This window comes from Geotrypetes seraphini, chromosome 1, assembly GCF_902459505.1.
Source record: "Geotrypetes seraphini chromosome 1, aGeoSer1.1, whole genome shotgun sequence".
NCBI classification, from domain to species: Eukaryota; Metazoa; Chordata; class Amphibia; order Gymnophiona; family Dermophiidae; genus Geotrypetes; species Geotrypetes seraphini.
The window spans coordinates 428854908-428867899 of NC_047084.1; the positions used below are offsets into that span (position 1 = coordinate 428854908).

Genomic DNA, 12992 nt, shown 5'->3' on the forward strand with positions numbered 1-12992 from the left:
TTCCAATTGGTCCATAACCTCCTTTCAGAACTTCTCTGTTGGTATTTTGCTCATTTCCCCATATACCTGTTCTTTTGCTTGTTATTACTTTTGTTTCAGATACCTTTCGATAGAAGGTTAGGAGATGATCAGACCAGATAACTGATTCCCAACTAGCATGGTCAATTAAGAGAAAGTTTAGACCCTCAGATATGGTAGAGATGAAGTCCAAACTAATCCTCAGGAAGAAGTTGAGGCTGCAGCTGGCTCAAATGCCGTCAATTTATGAGCAGAGTGCAGCTGGAACATCTGCACAAGCTCCTTCAAGCATGACATACTATAGTACCATTCCAGAGGAGGTATTGACAAAGGCTGGGGAGCTGCATCACAGACAGCCTGGACAGAAGTCTTGTCATATCAGAAGCGAGAGCTTAACTGCCTGTAGAATGGCATCTTCATTAGACAGGGAGCAATTGTGCTTTGATGAGGATCAAAGTCGATGCTTCTTAGACTTCCCTTGATACACAGCATTACGGTCCCTTAGTGCCAAAGAGGATGAACCATACCTGTCCTCGCTGTCAGGTGTGATGTTGACCGGTCAAGAGGCCTGTCATCAGAGACTGATGCCAGTGCAATCTCAGTGATAGAGGTAGTCTGGGCAGCCATAGAGGTCAATCCTTCCAGTGCCAATGTTGATACGATTGACCTTGGAGAAATGAAAAGGTTTCTCCTGCTGGACTTTGTGCTGTGTTCTCAACTACATTTTTAGACAGTGTAAACAAGAGTGAGAGTGTGTGTGTGTGTTATATATGGGTCTGAAGAGCCACAGAAAAATAATGAAAACCTGAAAAACTAAAAAAATAAGGCAGAAATAAAAAGGGGACTATTGAAGAAACAAGAATGCTATACCTGCAAAGGATCACACTCAAAATTTGAAGGTACCATATATTGTCACCCTCCCACGACAGATAGGAAAATACCTAAAGTACCCGATTACTGAACTGTTTAATATAAACTGCTTAGGATATAAACAGTACATAAAAAATATAAAATACATATGCTAAAGGAAGACCACAAAGATGTGCCCCTCCCAGCTCAATGAAAAAGAGCTTGAGATACCTGCAATCGCATATCGGGTAGGAAGGCACCCGTTTATACGGTGTGGGATGCTGCCAGAAATTTCCTAATGCTATGCATAGTATCCGCAACAGGCTCCATCAGATTAAGTCATTCACATGTAAAAATACATTGGGCCTAGCTTGTCCTCAGAGAACTTTATGCATCACTAGCAATTCAGTTCTGCTTCCTAGTAGGGGAGGGGAGAGTACTATCCCCCCACCCAATCTACAGAAGTATTAGTTGAAGAAAACCTGTTACGATGTGCACTTAGCAGGTGAGCTACAAATGTTTTTCTTCAGCTGTCATAAGTCTGACTAGACACTTCAGTAATGCTTCTGAAGAAAAAGCTCTGAAGAGAAATGATTACTTTTATCACTGACAAGAGGAGTCATGACTCTTGGCTCTTTGGATCCCTTTTTCTTACAAACAGAAATAAAATAGTCATGTTTAGAGCACTAACCTTGGCAAAGTAAATTTCATGGTTACTCTGCTCACCAGAACAAGGCACAAATAAAGGCAACATACCCTAACCACACTGTCAAATATATGCTGCATGAAAAACAGCAAATTCACACCTTTCATTGTATTTTCTCTTGCTTGCAAATGTACGTTAGCTGTACTTGATAAGTGCATTAGATAAAGGAATTTAAGTAATAAAAAGATATCAATACTGTATATTTATGAATCTAACAGGGTATATATGGCTTGAAAAATAAACACACACACTTAAAAGACCCAAGTACACCACTGCTCTTTCCCTTCAACTTTTGTTTATTGATGTACTGAACATGAAAATGTACAAAGGATCCAAACACAAAAGAAAACAATGTACAGCTTCTTAAATATTCAACAGAAGATCTACTCTATTTCAACAGATGCGAATAAAGTCATACTGTACAACTTCAAATAAATACCAGTCGTATATTTTATTAAGTGCTCAGATAGCCACTGTAAAGTGATGCTCAATTTACATGCCTTCTCAATGCATTTGCAACAGTAATAATCATGGTGCCATGTGAATATTGAAGTTATTGGTCATATTATCAAATTCAATTAGAATTATGTCTGTGAAGCAGGATGGATAGCTTAAAAATAATAATAATAATAATAATAATTCTACAGATGCACCCAAGAATTAAGATAGGTGCCTGTTTGAGGAAGTCAATTGATCTTTTAAATCTTTTTTCTCCCCATTAATTGCATTGAGTGGGGTTTAGCATGAAAATTTGCTTGTTCACTTCAGCACACGCTTTTTCACAGTATATGTACTGTACAGGAAAAAAAAAATTTATAAGCTACCATTTTACATAGTAAAACAAAACCAAAAGCAACGGCAGAGATCATATACAACTATGTTATGCATAGCACATTGCTTGTTTTAAGGGGAAGCATATGAGCATTGCTTAATACAAAAAAGCAGGATGTAATTAAATAGTTGCCAGTGCATCCCAGTGAAGGCATGAAGCCTCCGGCCATTTTTTTTTTTAAAGTTTATAATAAGCAAGATGCTAACCAGAAAATATTTTTAAATTTCCTTCATATATGGTAAAGACCTATTTTATTATCTCCCAATAGTTATTTAAGCATCATACAAAGTTAAATTTCAATAGCATACAGTTTTTTTAAATATTTTTTTTTCTATTTTAAACCAGAAAAAAAACTAAGGAAATTTGTTCAAAAACCTATGGATATACTCATTTTGTACCACAAACATATTCAAACAAAAATGCTGCATCACTGTAAAGAGCTGAAGCTAGACTATCTACAGACAAAAATAATAATAATAATAATAATAAAACAACAAAAAAGAAAAATCAGCAACAAATCTGATGCACTAAATTCAAGTCCTCAGGACAACAAATAAACAGACCTCAAGTAACAATGTTAATGCCATTTACAAAGAAAAAAAAAACTTATACAAAATCACTCAAAGTCTGAACATCACTTGGCATGTTAAATCAAACAAAACAAAGCAAAAAAAAACTATAGCTTAAAGGTTCATAAACACAAGGTCTTATTTACACTACACAAAGCTCAGGTGTTAGCCTTGAACATAACTTTCAAAATACCTCCTTAAAATATCCAACTCTGATACTGCTTGGCAGATCCACAGTGCAAACTGACGTGCAAATTCTTGTCTGGCAAAAAATTCTTCAAACAATATTGCAAGTACATCACTAAACACCATGAGCTCTATCTGAAGGGAATTCTTTAGGAAGAACAGATTTTTCCCCATCTCTTAATTTTCCTCGTCTGCTCTTACTATAGTCAATATATATATATATATATATGTATATATATTTTATTTTTGTTTCAAAACCACAAACCAAAGTGAGCTGCCCATCACATCATAACCAGGATGATCAGACATTCCACACTGATTGCACAGATGAGACTAGTTACCCCCCCCCTTCCACTCCCCCTACCCACTGATTCAACTTTGTAATACAAAGATCTCAAAAGTATTTCTATGTCTCAAAGCTTTCTGAAAATTCTTCCAGTCATTTGTGACCTCCTGGTAAGATTTAAAAGCCCACTAGTTGTCATATGAAGAGTTCTCAAAGTATTTCAAGTCAAAATATTTGTTCCAGGACCAGTAAAAAGTTTCTCCAAATTTTTTTTCTTTTTTTCTACTTTTTTATAAAAATAGAGGCTTTTTTTTAAACCCACATCAAAGAGGCTCTTATCTCTTTGGCAAGGTACTGCTTTATGAAAAGTTAACCAGTACGCTTACAACTTTTTGTGTTTTGTTACAGATATACAGATGGAACAAACCATACCCAACAAATTCAAATTACAAAATAAATATGATTTATAAGCATAAATAAAAGTTAATTAAATAAATACTATTACTTCTCAAACTTAATGTATCATGTAAAGTTGACAATAAATCAAGAAAAAAATATATTAAGAAATTCTAACAAAGCCTCAAATATTTACTCACAGGTTTCAAGGCAGTCAATAACAAAAAGGAAAAAAAGCCAACAAAGAAACCCCTCCCTCCCAAAAAATCTTCCCTTATCTGAAACATTTTTAAAAGGTCCACCTTCTCCAAAGAAGGCAATAGAATGCAACATGACAGGTAAAAATCCTGTCTCTCTTGTCCATATATTCAAACATAAAAGGTATTTAAGAAGTTTTAATTCAAAGCTAGCAATAAAAAACCTCATGTATATCTTAGGATGTCAAGTTTTTTTTTGTTGGTTTTTTTTTTTTTTAAATCCTCATCTCACTCGACTTACAAAGACTTTTTACCAATGTATAAAGTTATTGTTTTTTTTCCTTTAACTTCCCTTTTATTATTATTTTTTTTAATATATAAATGAACCCAGGATGACTCCTTATGCTTTGTGAGTTTTGTTTGTTTTAAAGGAAACTTGCAAGACTCTGTCCCCCAAGCGGTATCCATTTAGACTGGCAATTGCCATGGCAGCCTCATCGTAGTTCGTCATAGTCACAAATCCAAAACCTTTGCACTTGTTTGTATTGAAGTCACGGATGACCTTCACATTTGTCACTGCTCCAAAGGGTCCAAACATTTGCCAAAGAATGCTTTCATCTGCATCAGGGGCCAGGTTGTACACAAATATGCACCACCCAGTGCCTGCATGTCCAGGGATATTGATTCCAGCCAAACTGGTCATCCCATCAATGGTCATCGGTGAGAACCTACTAAGCAAAGATGGAAATAAGAAGAAGGTGTCAGTTGCCGCCTCCTCCCTACCAACCCTAAATAAACTTAACAGTGAAGAACACTTATGAAAATAAAAGGTTGGCCAGTTATTAAACTTGTGCCCCAAATCAATACAGTATGCAAATTCATGTTCCAAAAGGAAGGAAACAAGCAACCACTACAATATGGGAGCTATATACCATGATACTTAATACAAGAAAACTACACAACCACCACAACCACCCCTCTCCCAAAATAGCACAATGGAATGCAATTGGAGACTTTTCATGGTCTAGTAATTTTTAATTATCACTTGCATATATAGTAGCACTGAAGGTCTAATGGGGGTTGGAGGGGAGGGGGACAGGACTTTGAAGAATAAACACTCAAATATAATCTTCCATGGAGTGGTACAACTATGATGGAGAAATCAGCGTCCACATGCAGTCAAGAAACATGCCCACAGTGCAAGCAATTCCAAAACGCAAAGTTGAGACAATACACAATGATGTGCCCATTAAAATCAGTAACATACAGGCATGCTGTAAATATTTAACATGACAATATGTGATAAAAGCAACTCTGAAGGACAGTAAATGTAATTTTATCCCAGTTTCAATACTGAATCCTGCTGCATCGGATTCCATTTTTTGTATAGAATTACAAAGGATTTTTGTTTTTCAAGAAATCTGAAAAGCTGCTGTTTAACAGCTACTTTAAGGTGGGAAAATAATCTAGGTGGGAAAATAATCTAGCATTGGAAAAAGTAGAAATAAAAACTATTTGCTTAAGCAATGTAACTTACACTGATTTCCCCCTCCCCCAAACACTAAACATTTTTTCTTTAAGTAAAGAATGTAAACTGCAACCAACTCAAATTCATGAATACAATAAAGGATCTTCAACGTGAAAGAAAGCATTCCATAAAGCCCCCATCAACTTCACACCTAATAAATTACATTTCTATATTGTAAAACAAGAAGGGAAATCAAGTCCTGTCTGATTAAATTTGCTATGTGCTGGTGGATAAAAAACAAAACAAAAACTACATGTACTGTCTTGCTAGAAAAGCCATGATAACCCCAAAACAGTACATCATTACCTCTTTACTCCATAAGCCATATTGAGCAGATTGTCCAACCTGCAAAACATACATTTAGCAAACTGTTCAGTCTTGAGGGTTTTTTTTTTGGTTCCACTATCAAGTTTGATGTACTGTTTCTTTGATACTCATGTTTATTTGGCTCTCTCCTCAAATTTCATAATAAATGTTCTCAAACTAATTCTGACTATAGAAAATTGCTTTCCCAAGCAAAAATATATGCACAATAAAATTATTTTCTTGTCAAAATTTCTGGCACTAAGATTAACCATGCTGTTTTCTTTTTTTCATATTCTGTAGTACTGGAGATTTCATACAAGTAAGGGGAGGGCACATAATGGCCAAGTTTTTTTTGTCAGTATTGATATGTGCAATTCCATAATATAAAATGGCTCAAAATGATATTTGCTTTGCAATTCTCCCCACACAAATAGGGTCTATTAGCATAAGGTCTAAACGTTTAAGCAGAGGTAGCATCAAGGCTTCAAAATAAGCTGAAATACTAAATGCTGGAATAAAGCACATTTATAAAAATTAAGATCAGACATTCACTTACCCTTGTGCACACCACCATGCCATTTTTGTAGCCAGTGCTTGCAATATAGGAGAAATTCAGCACATTCTAGTTTAAGAGCTACAGAACTATTACGGTTGTCACGCTCATAATAGTTTAACCAGTTTTCTGTGCTTTATGTTGTGTGGGTAAGTGTAGATGTGCGTATCTGTCTGTCCTTGGTAGAATGATATCCACAATTCTGCCTTAATTGTCTTCTAGGACAGTATGTTTAAATTTATTTTTTATTATATTGCTTTTTCCTACGGAAAGGTCAATGTGGTTTACAATCACTAGCTTAAAAATGAGAAAAAAACTCCATTAAAAACAGCGCGCAATGAATGTCATTCCTTTCGACAGTTAAAAAATAAAATACAATTTCAGAAACAGTTACAACATGTGAATTCATCCCAGTCTCCCCAGGTGTGAACTGAGGTTTGACTACAGGGTCAAACCAAAGAGAAGAGGTTAAAAGTCCTTTCAAAAGAAAAGCGCTTTAACCAAGGTTCTAAACTTCAGGAAGCTTGGCTCGGTACAAATATAAGGAGGGAGATCATTCCAGGATTTAGGAGCGATAAATAAAAAGGCAGCATCTCTGGTGGATTCATAGCACTATATAACATGATTTTTGTTCCTAGGCAGTAAAGGACCAATTCTGTCAGCAGTGCCTGCTGCATGTCAATCACCGCTTACAGAATCGCAGCTAGCAAGGACCCCAGGTGCCAGAAATATAGGCCATGGTTTTATAAGCCTACATTTCCAATGCCTAGGGTCCTTGCAGACTCAAGACCAGAGGTGACTAGTGACATTAAGTCCAGTGTCGCCCTTTAAACATGCCCACTTCTGGGCTTTGGCATCACTAGGTGTGCCATGGAATCAGGTACTGATCCTGGAGAATGTTGCCTTTTATGAAATTTGCTTTTAATTGGTTTTTAATGACAATTAATTATCGTCACTTAAAACCAATTAAAACATTTAAGTTAGGTGCTGGCAGGCGTGATCTAAGGGTTTGTTGACAACCAACTTTTTGCCAGCTTTTATTAAGAATATATCCTTAAATGTAATTTCACACCTAAAAAGAATAGAAAATGTTTGTTATTTCCATAAAACTGCTTGTATGTCCAGGAAATGCAAATTTTGCAATTTACCTATTTAACACAATTTTCATTTTCATTCTTATAAAGTCAAAAAGCATCATATGAATTACAAATATCATATCTTTATATTAAAGTTATATAACAATGACCACAGAAGATTTACAAGTGAGTAATTTTTTGAGATTTGTGATTATATTGTAAATCGCTCATGAATCAACCCCCAGATGTAGTCTCCCATCATTTTCTCATTATATTGTCCTTGGTAGCAGCATTCAAAGTCCAGTACATCCTGGTGGAAATGTTCAACTTGCTCCCATGTCCTTCTTCAATGTCTCAAGATGAGCATCAAGGACATGGACTGAGAGACATCCTAGAGCCCATTCTAATGTAATTCTTCAACAGATTCTCTACCAACTCTATGTAGTTTTTGGCATTGTGATTGTCCAGGAAGCCCCAAACCACTGCGACAAAAGCTGTTCCAAGCCTTCCTGGTTAGCTTCTTGGGAAATTTCTTGCATTCCAGGATCTTCTATATCTGTGGTCCAACGAAGACACCAACTTTGACCTATGCCTCAAACAGATTAGGAAATATCTTGAAGGCTGCTAACTCCTTTTCTAGAGCATATCGTTTCATTAGGCCCAATTTGATGTGCAGAGGTGGCATCAGCACTACTGGGGGTCCACCAATAGTTCCCATTTGATGTGTCTCCCCACAGAGAACTCTATCTGCTGTGACCAGTCTTGCCTTTGGTAGTGAGCACAGGAAGCCAAGAAACAAAAGGGTGACCAGGGTGAGGACAAGTGCAAGGAGGCAGAACCGGCTGCGCCCTGGTGCGGCAGAATGCAGGACTTAGGAGACAAGTGATGAGTTGTACAACCTGCAGCTGCAATGAGAAGGCAGCTTGCACTTGACCTACCACTCCTCTGACAGCTTGTCAGATGAGGAAGAGACCAACCACAACACATGGACCGCAGGGCCACCTCACCTACACTTGGCCAGTCTCTCACATATCCTGCATGCTACTCTCTGCACTGGACAGAATCCACGCATGTGATTTCAATTAGGGCAACAAGGACTTATTTTTTCCTTCAGTTCAGAGTTCTACTCCGTCTGCTAAATTGCAAGTTTCCTGACAAAATCCTAAATCCAGCTCCAATCTGGTGTTAGTTTCTTGTAGGGTAATTTTTTTTAGGGCACTATTTCTGAGCATTGGAAGGGAATGTCTAATTAGTTCATTTGAATGCATTTACTTGCAGTCTACACTGATCTTCAGCGCCCAAACTGTTGTTCCCTGCACCCACACCCTTCAACATGTGTGCAGTTGCAGCTTAATGCTTGAGCTACTCTGGTGCTAATTGCCTCTAGTGCCAGCATTAGTTTTCTGAATATCAACCTGCATGCTCCCCCACGCTCTCCTGTAATTACTCAGTTCACTTGCCAATTACTGAGTGGCACGGGACCAGGCAGGAAGTGCAAAGGTTGCGCTCCTGCGTCACGCTGCTCTGCTTCCAAAGACAGCTGTCCGGCAGGAGAGCACTGTAACTTTAAAAAGGTACCGGGGCGGCTTCGGGTGGGCTCCTTCGATGCGACAGCTTCTGACTGGGCTACAGGCAGGAGGCTTCAGGTGTGGGCATCATCGGGCGGGCTCTTTCGCTGCAATTGATTCTGACTGGGCAGCAGGCAGGAGGCTTCAGGTGCGGGCGTCGTCAGGTGGGCTCCTTCGCTGTGGATGTCTTCGGGTGTAGGTAGATTCTGGCTGTGGGCTGGCTGCTTCTGGTTTGGGTGGCCTCGGGCTGCGGGTGGGCAGGCTGCTTTAGCTGCTTAGTACCAGATGCACCCCCGTATAGAGAAGGAAATTTTTTTCCTTGGTTTTTCCTCCTCTACAGAGGGGTGCGTCTTATAGACCGAAAAATATGGTAGTTCCAGTATGGATCCTTGAGGTACCTATGTAACTACAGGCAGTCCCATTTACAAACATCAGACTTACATTGGATTCATACTTACGAATGGGGGGGGGTCCTGTTCTACCTTTGGAGTCCCAACACTTGCCTCTCTCTCCCGAGGCCTAATGCATCCTTCTGGCCGGCTCCCTCCTCCTTAAAGCCATAGTTCTTTCTCTGCACAAAGCCGTGGGCAGCGGCTTCTACACATGTCCCCCGGCTGAGCTGGAAGCCTTCCCTCCGACAAGGGAGGAGCTTCCTCTGACGTCAAATGGAAGGGCTTCCAGCTCAGCCATGGGACACACTTAGGAACTGTTGCCCGTGTCTTTGTTCAGAGAAATGACTGTGGCAGGAAGTAGGAGGGAGCCAGGCATAAGAAGGTAAACACCCATCGGAAGAAGGCATGTACTTGGGGCACAGAATGGAGGGAGGGAGAGAAAGGGACTGTTGGTACTCAGGAGGGAAGAGGCATGAACTTGTAACAGAATGGGGGAGGGAGGGGAGCATGAGCTATAGGAAGAATGGAGGGAGTGAGAAAAAGATGGAGGTGGAGGAAGGACAGAAAGGGAGAGGGAAAGATATGATGCACATGGGGAGATAAATAATGAGGAAAATTGTTGGGCATAGGGAGGGAGAGAGAATTATTGGATATGGTGGTAGGAGAGGAGTGAGGTAGAGATGGGGGAAGAGAGATGAGAGGGAGTAATGTTGGATGTGGTAGTGGAAAGGTAACAGTGGGATGGGATGATAAGGAATGTAAGAGGGGCCCCTCAAGGAGGTGGATCCAAGTTACATACAAATACAACTTAACGATTTAAAAAAACGGAATCCGTTCTTAACCCGGGGACTGCCTGTATATCCACTGAGAAAAAAAATTGCTTTCACCTATTTAACCAGTTTCCAAGCAACAATAAAATGTTGCCACCTTCCAGGTCATTTTTTCGTTATAAAACATCTTATAGAAATCCAGATATGCTTATGTGAATTGCATCCTCTCCTAAAAAAAAAAAAAAAAAAGGCTAATATGTTAAAAGCACAACTTCCCATGGCTAAAATTATGCTGAAGGGTTATCTTCTCTATGATTACTTCAACAGCCTCTTCAAGATTGGAAGACTTATCTCAAGGTGTGCAGATTTATTTAATGTGAAAGAATTATCTTTACAAACTAAGGCCTCCTTTTACAAAGGCGATTATTACAGTGGGCCATGGTAATCGCTCCGATACCCATAGGGATTCAATGGGTGTCAGTGTTTGCTGCATGACAGTCACTACCGTGCCTTTGTGTAAAAAAAAAAAAAAAAAAAAAGGGGGGGGGGGGTAAGTTTAAAACAGATTCCTTGTGGAAAATATATGTTAACCTGTACACTAATGAGATCCTCAAAAGGTCAACTAAAGTGTTCACATACCTAAATGAAGGAAAAGACCTCAGAACACCACACCATGGAACATATATTGTTCTCCAAAGGTGGTTGGTATCTTTCATGGATCAAAAACCTTCACATTTGTATAATACCTGATATTTAATCATTTATTTATAAATATCTTTTTTATATTTGATGTCACTTATTAATTTATTAAATTTTTTATATAAACACCAATGATAGGATGTAAATTAATTCAACTAAGCCATATTGTGTAGCATAGAACATTCGAGTGCATTACTTGTGCAAAAGTACCAAAGTGCAAATTTTTTTTTCAAAAAGCCACTTATCTTGTGTTTTGTGGCTTGGATGTTGTTATATATCGCCACAGATTCCGGTATTACAGATTGCTTCAATCTGTGGCAATATATGACAACATCCAAGCCATAAAACATAAGATACCATATTTTTCGCTCCATAAGATGAACCTGACCATAAGACACACCCTAGATTTAGGAGGAAACAAGAAAAAACCCATTCTGAACCAAATCGTTCACTCCCTCACTCCCTACCAGGCTCTGCACCCTGTCCCCCCATCCCTGCCAGGCTCTGTACCCTGTCTACTGCCCTGAAAGGTAGCCTGGCCCCCCTCACCTCTGGTTGTCTAGTGGTAGGCTGGGACAGGAGGGATTGGTCCCAGCCAACTAACAATCTTTTCCTCCTCCCCCGCCCTTCCAGTACCTTTCTAAAACACCCCCCGCCCTGAAGTATTTTTTTTTTTTTTTTGAAATTCAAAATATCAGAGATGTTTACTTCCAACAGCTAACATTTAAATTAATAAATGCAAAATACAATACTTTTTTCTGCCTTTGTTGTTTAAACACTTTTTTTTTGGGGGGAGGGTAATTTATTTTGACTCCATGTGTCTTTTCTGTTTGTGCAGGGTCTCCTGTCTTTCTGACATTTCTTCTATTCCCAGGTCCACCATTCTTGTTCCTTCTGCACCCCTATTTGTCCTACCCAGCATCTTCCTTCTCTGTCTCTGTCCCTATCCTACCTCACCTCCATGTCCCCATCTGCCCTTTTCCAGCATTGTCCCTCAGTGTCCTCATCTCTTCTATTTTCCAGCATTGCCTCTATGTTCCATTGTTCCTACCCTCTCCCTATCTACCATTGACAGTCTGCATTAGTGCTGCCCGATTCGAATTGATTCACCGATTCACTTCGGGTAAATCTATTCGAATCGATTTACCAACCCAAAAAAAATCAGCCTCCCAATTCGTTGACTGCCCCTCCCCCCTCGCTCCTAAAGCAGGAGCGGCAGCGCTACCTCTTGCTGGCCTGCCGCTCCTGCTTTCGAGGGCGAGTGGGGAGGGTCAGTCAGGAAGTGGCTTTCCCACTAGTGTCTGGCTTTCCTGCATCAATTTACCTAATTTCAGCAGCCTGCACAAGATCACTGGCTCTAGCAATCTTTGCAAGCTGCCATACGTCATCCGAGTTGTCTTCTCTCTGCCGCGGTCCCACTCCTTCTCTGATGTCAGAGGAGGGGGCGGGACCATGGTAGACAAGACAACTCGGACGATGTACGATTGCTAGAGCCAGCGATCTTATGCAGACTGCTGAAATTAGGTAAATTGAATACGCAGGCCTTTTGGGGGGTGTAGTCCTTTGTGGTGGAAGGGGTTATAGGCCTTCCGGGTGGGGTGTTACATGCCTTCGGGGTAGGTGCAGCCTTCCAGGGGGGGGTACAGAACTTCAGAAGGGAAAGGTAGGCCTTCAGGGGAGGTGCAGGCCTTTGGGGGGACAGGCTGGCCTTCAGGTGGGGTGTAGGCCATCATGGGATGCAGACGTTCAGGGGAGGAGGTCCTGGTGTGGAAGTACACGGAGGGAGGGTTCAAAGAGATATGCATATGCCGGACTTTGGGGGGAAGAAATAATGGGTCTAAAAACAGAGGAGAGGGAGAGAAATGGTGGACAATGGGATTTAGGGATGAAAGGAACAGAAAAGGAGAGATGGTGGAACCTGGGGTGGTGGGGAAGGAGGGAGAGATGCTGGATGAAAGGGTAGTTGAGAAAAGGTGGATCTGGGGATGAAGACAAAAAAAGGAAAGATGCCAGACCTCCGGGAGAGGGAAGGAAAACAGAAGGGGTGGACAGAGATGGATG

General features: G+C 40.0%; 1 protein-coding gene across 13 annotated transcripts in view; it reads right to left on the reverse strand.

The window, feature by feature from the left end:
• Positions 1-4287: 4287 nt before the first annotated feature.
• Positions 4288-12992, reverse strand: part of ELAVL2 (ELAV like RNA binding protein 2) — a 374857-nt gene continuing 366152 nt past the window's right edge. For 10 of the 13 annotated variants that reach the window (XM_033919237.1, XM_033919228.1, XM_033919270.1 and 7 more), the window contains 2 exons: positions 5874-5912; positions 4288-4770 (listed from right to left, as the gene is read on the reverse strand). In XM_033919237.1, coding sequence (XP_033775128.1) covers positions 4440-4770; positions 5874-5912 — 370 coding nt within the window. In that variant the 3' untranslated portion in view covers positions 4288-4439. Of the gene's footprint in view, positions 4771-5873; positions 5913-12992 lie in introns of those variants that run through there. The other 3 variants (XM_033919193.1, XM_033919184.1, XM_033919277.1) reach the window with 2 other exon arrangements.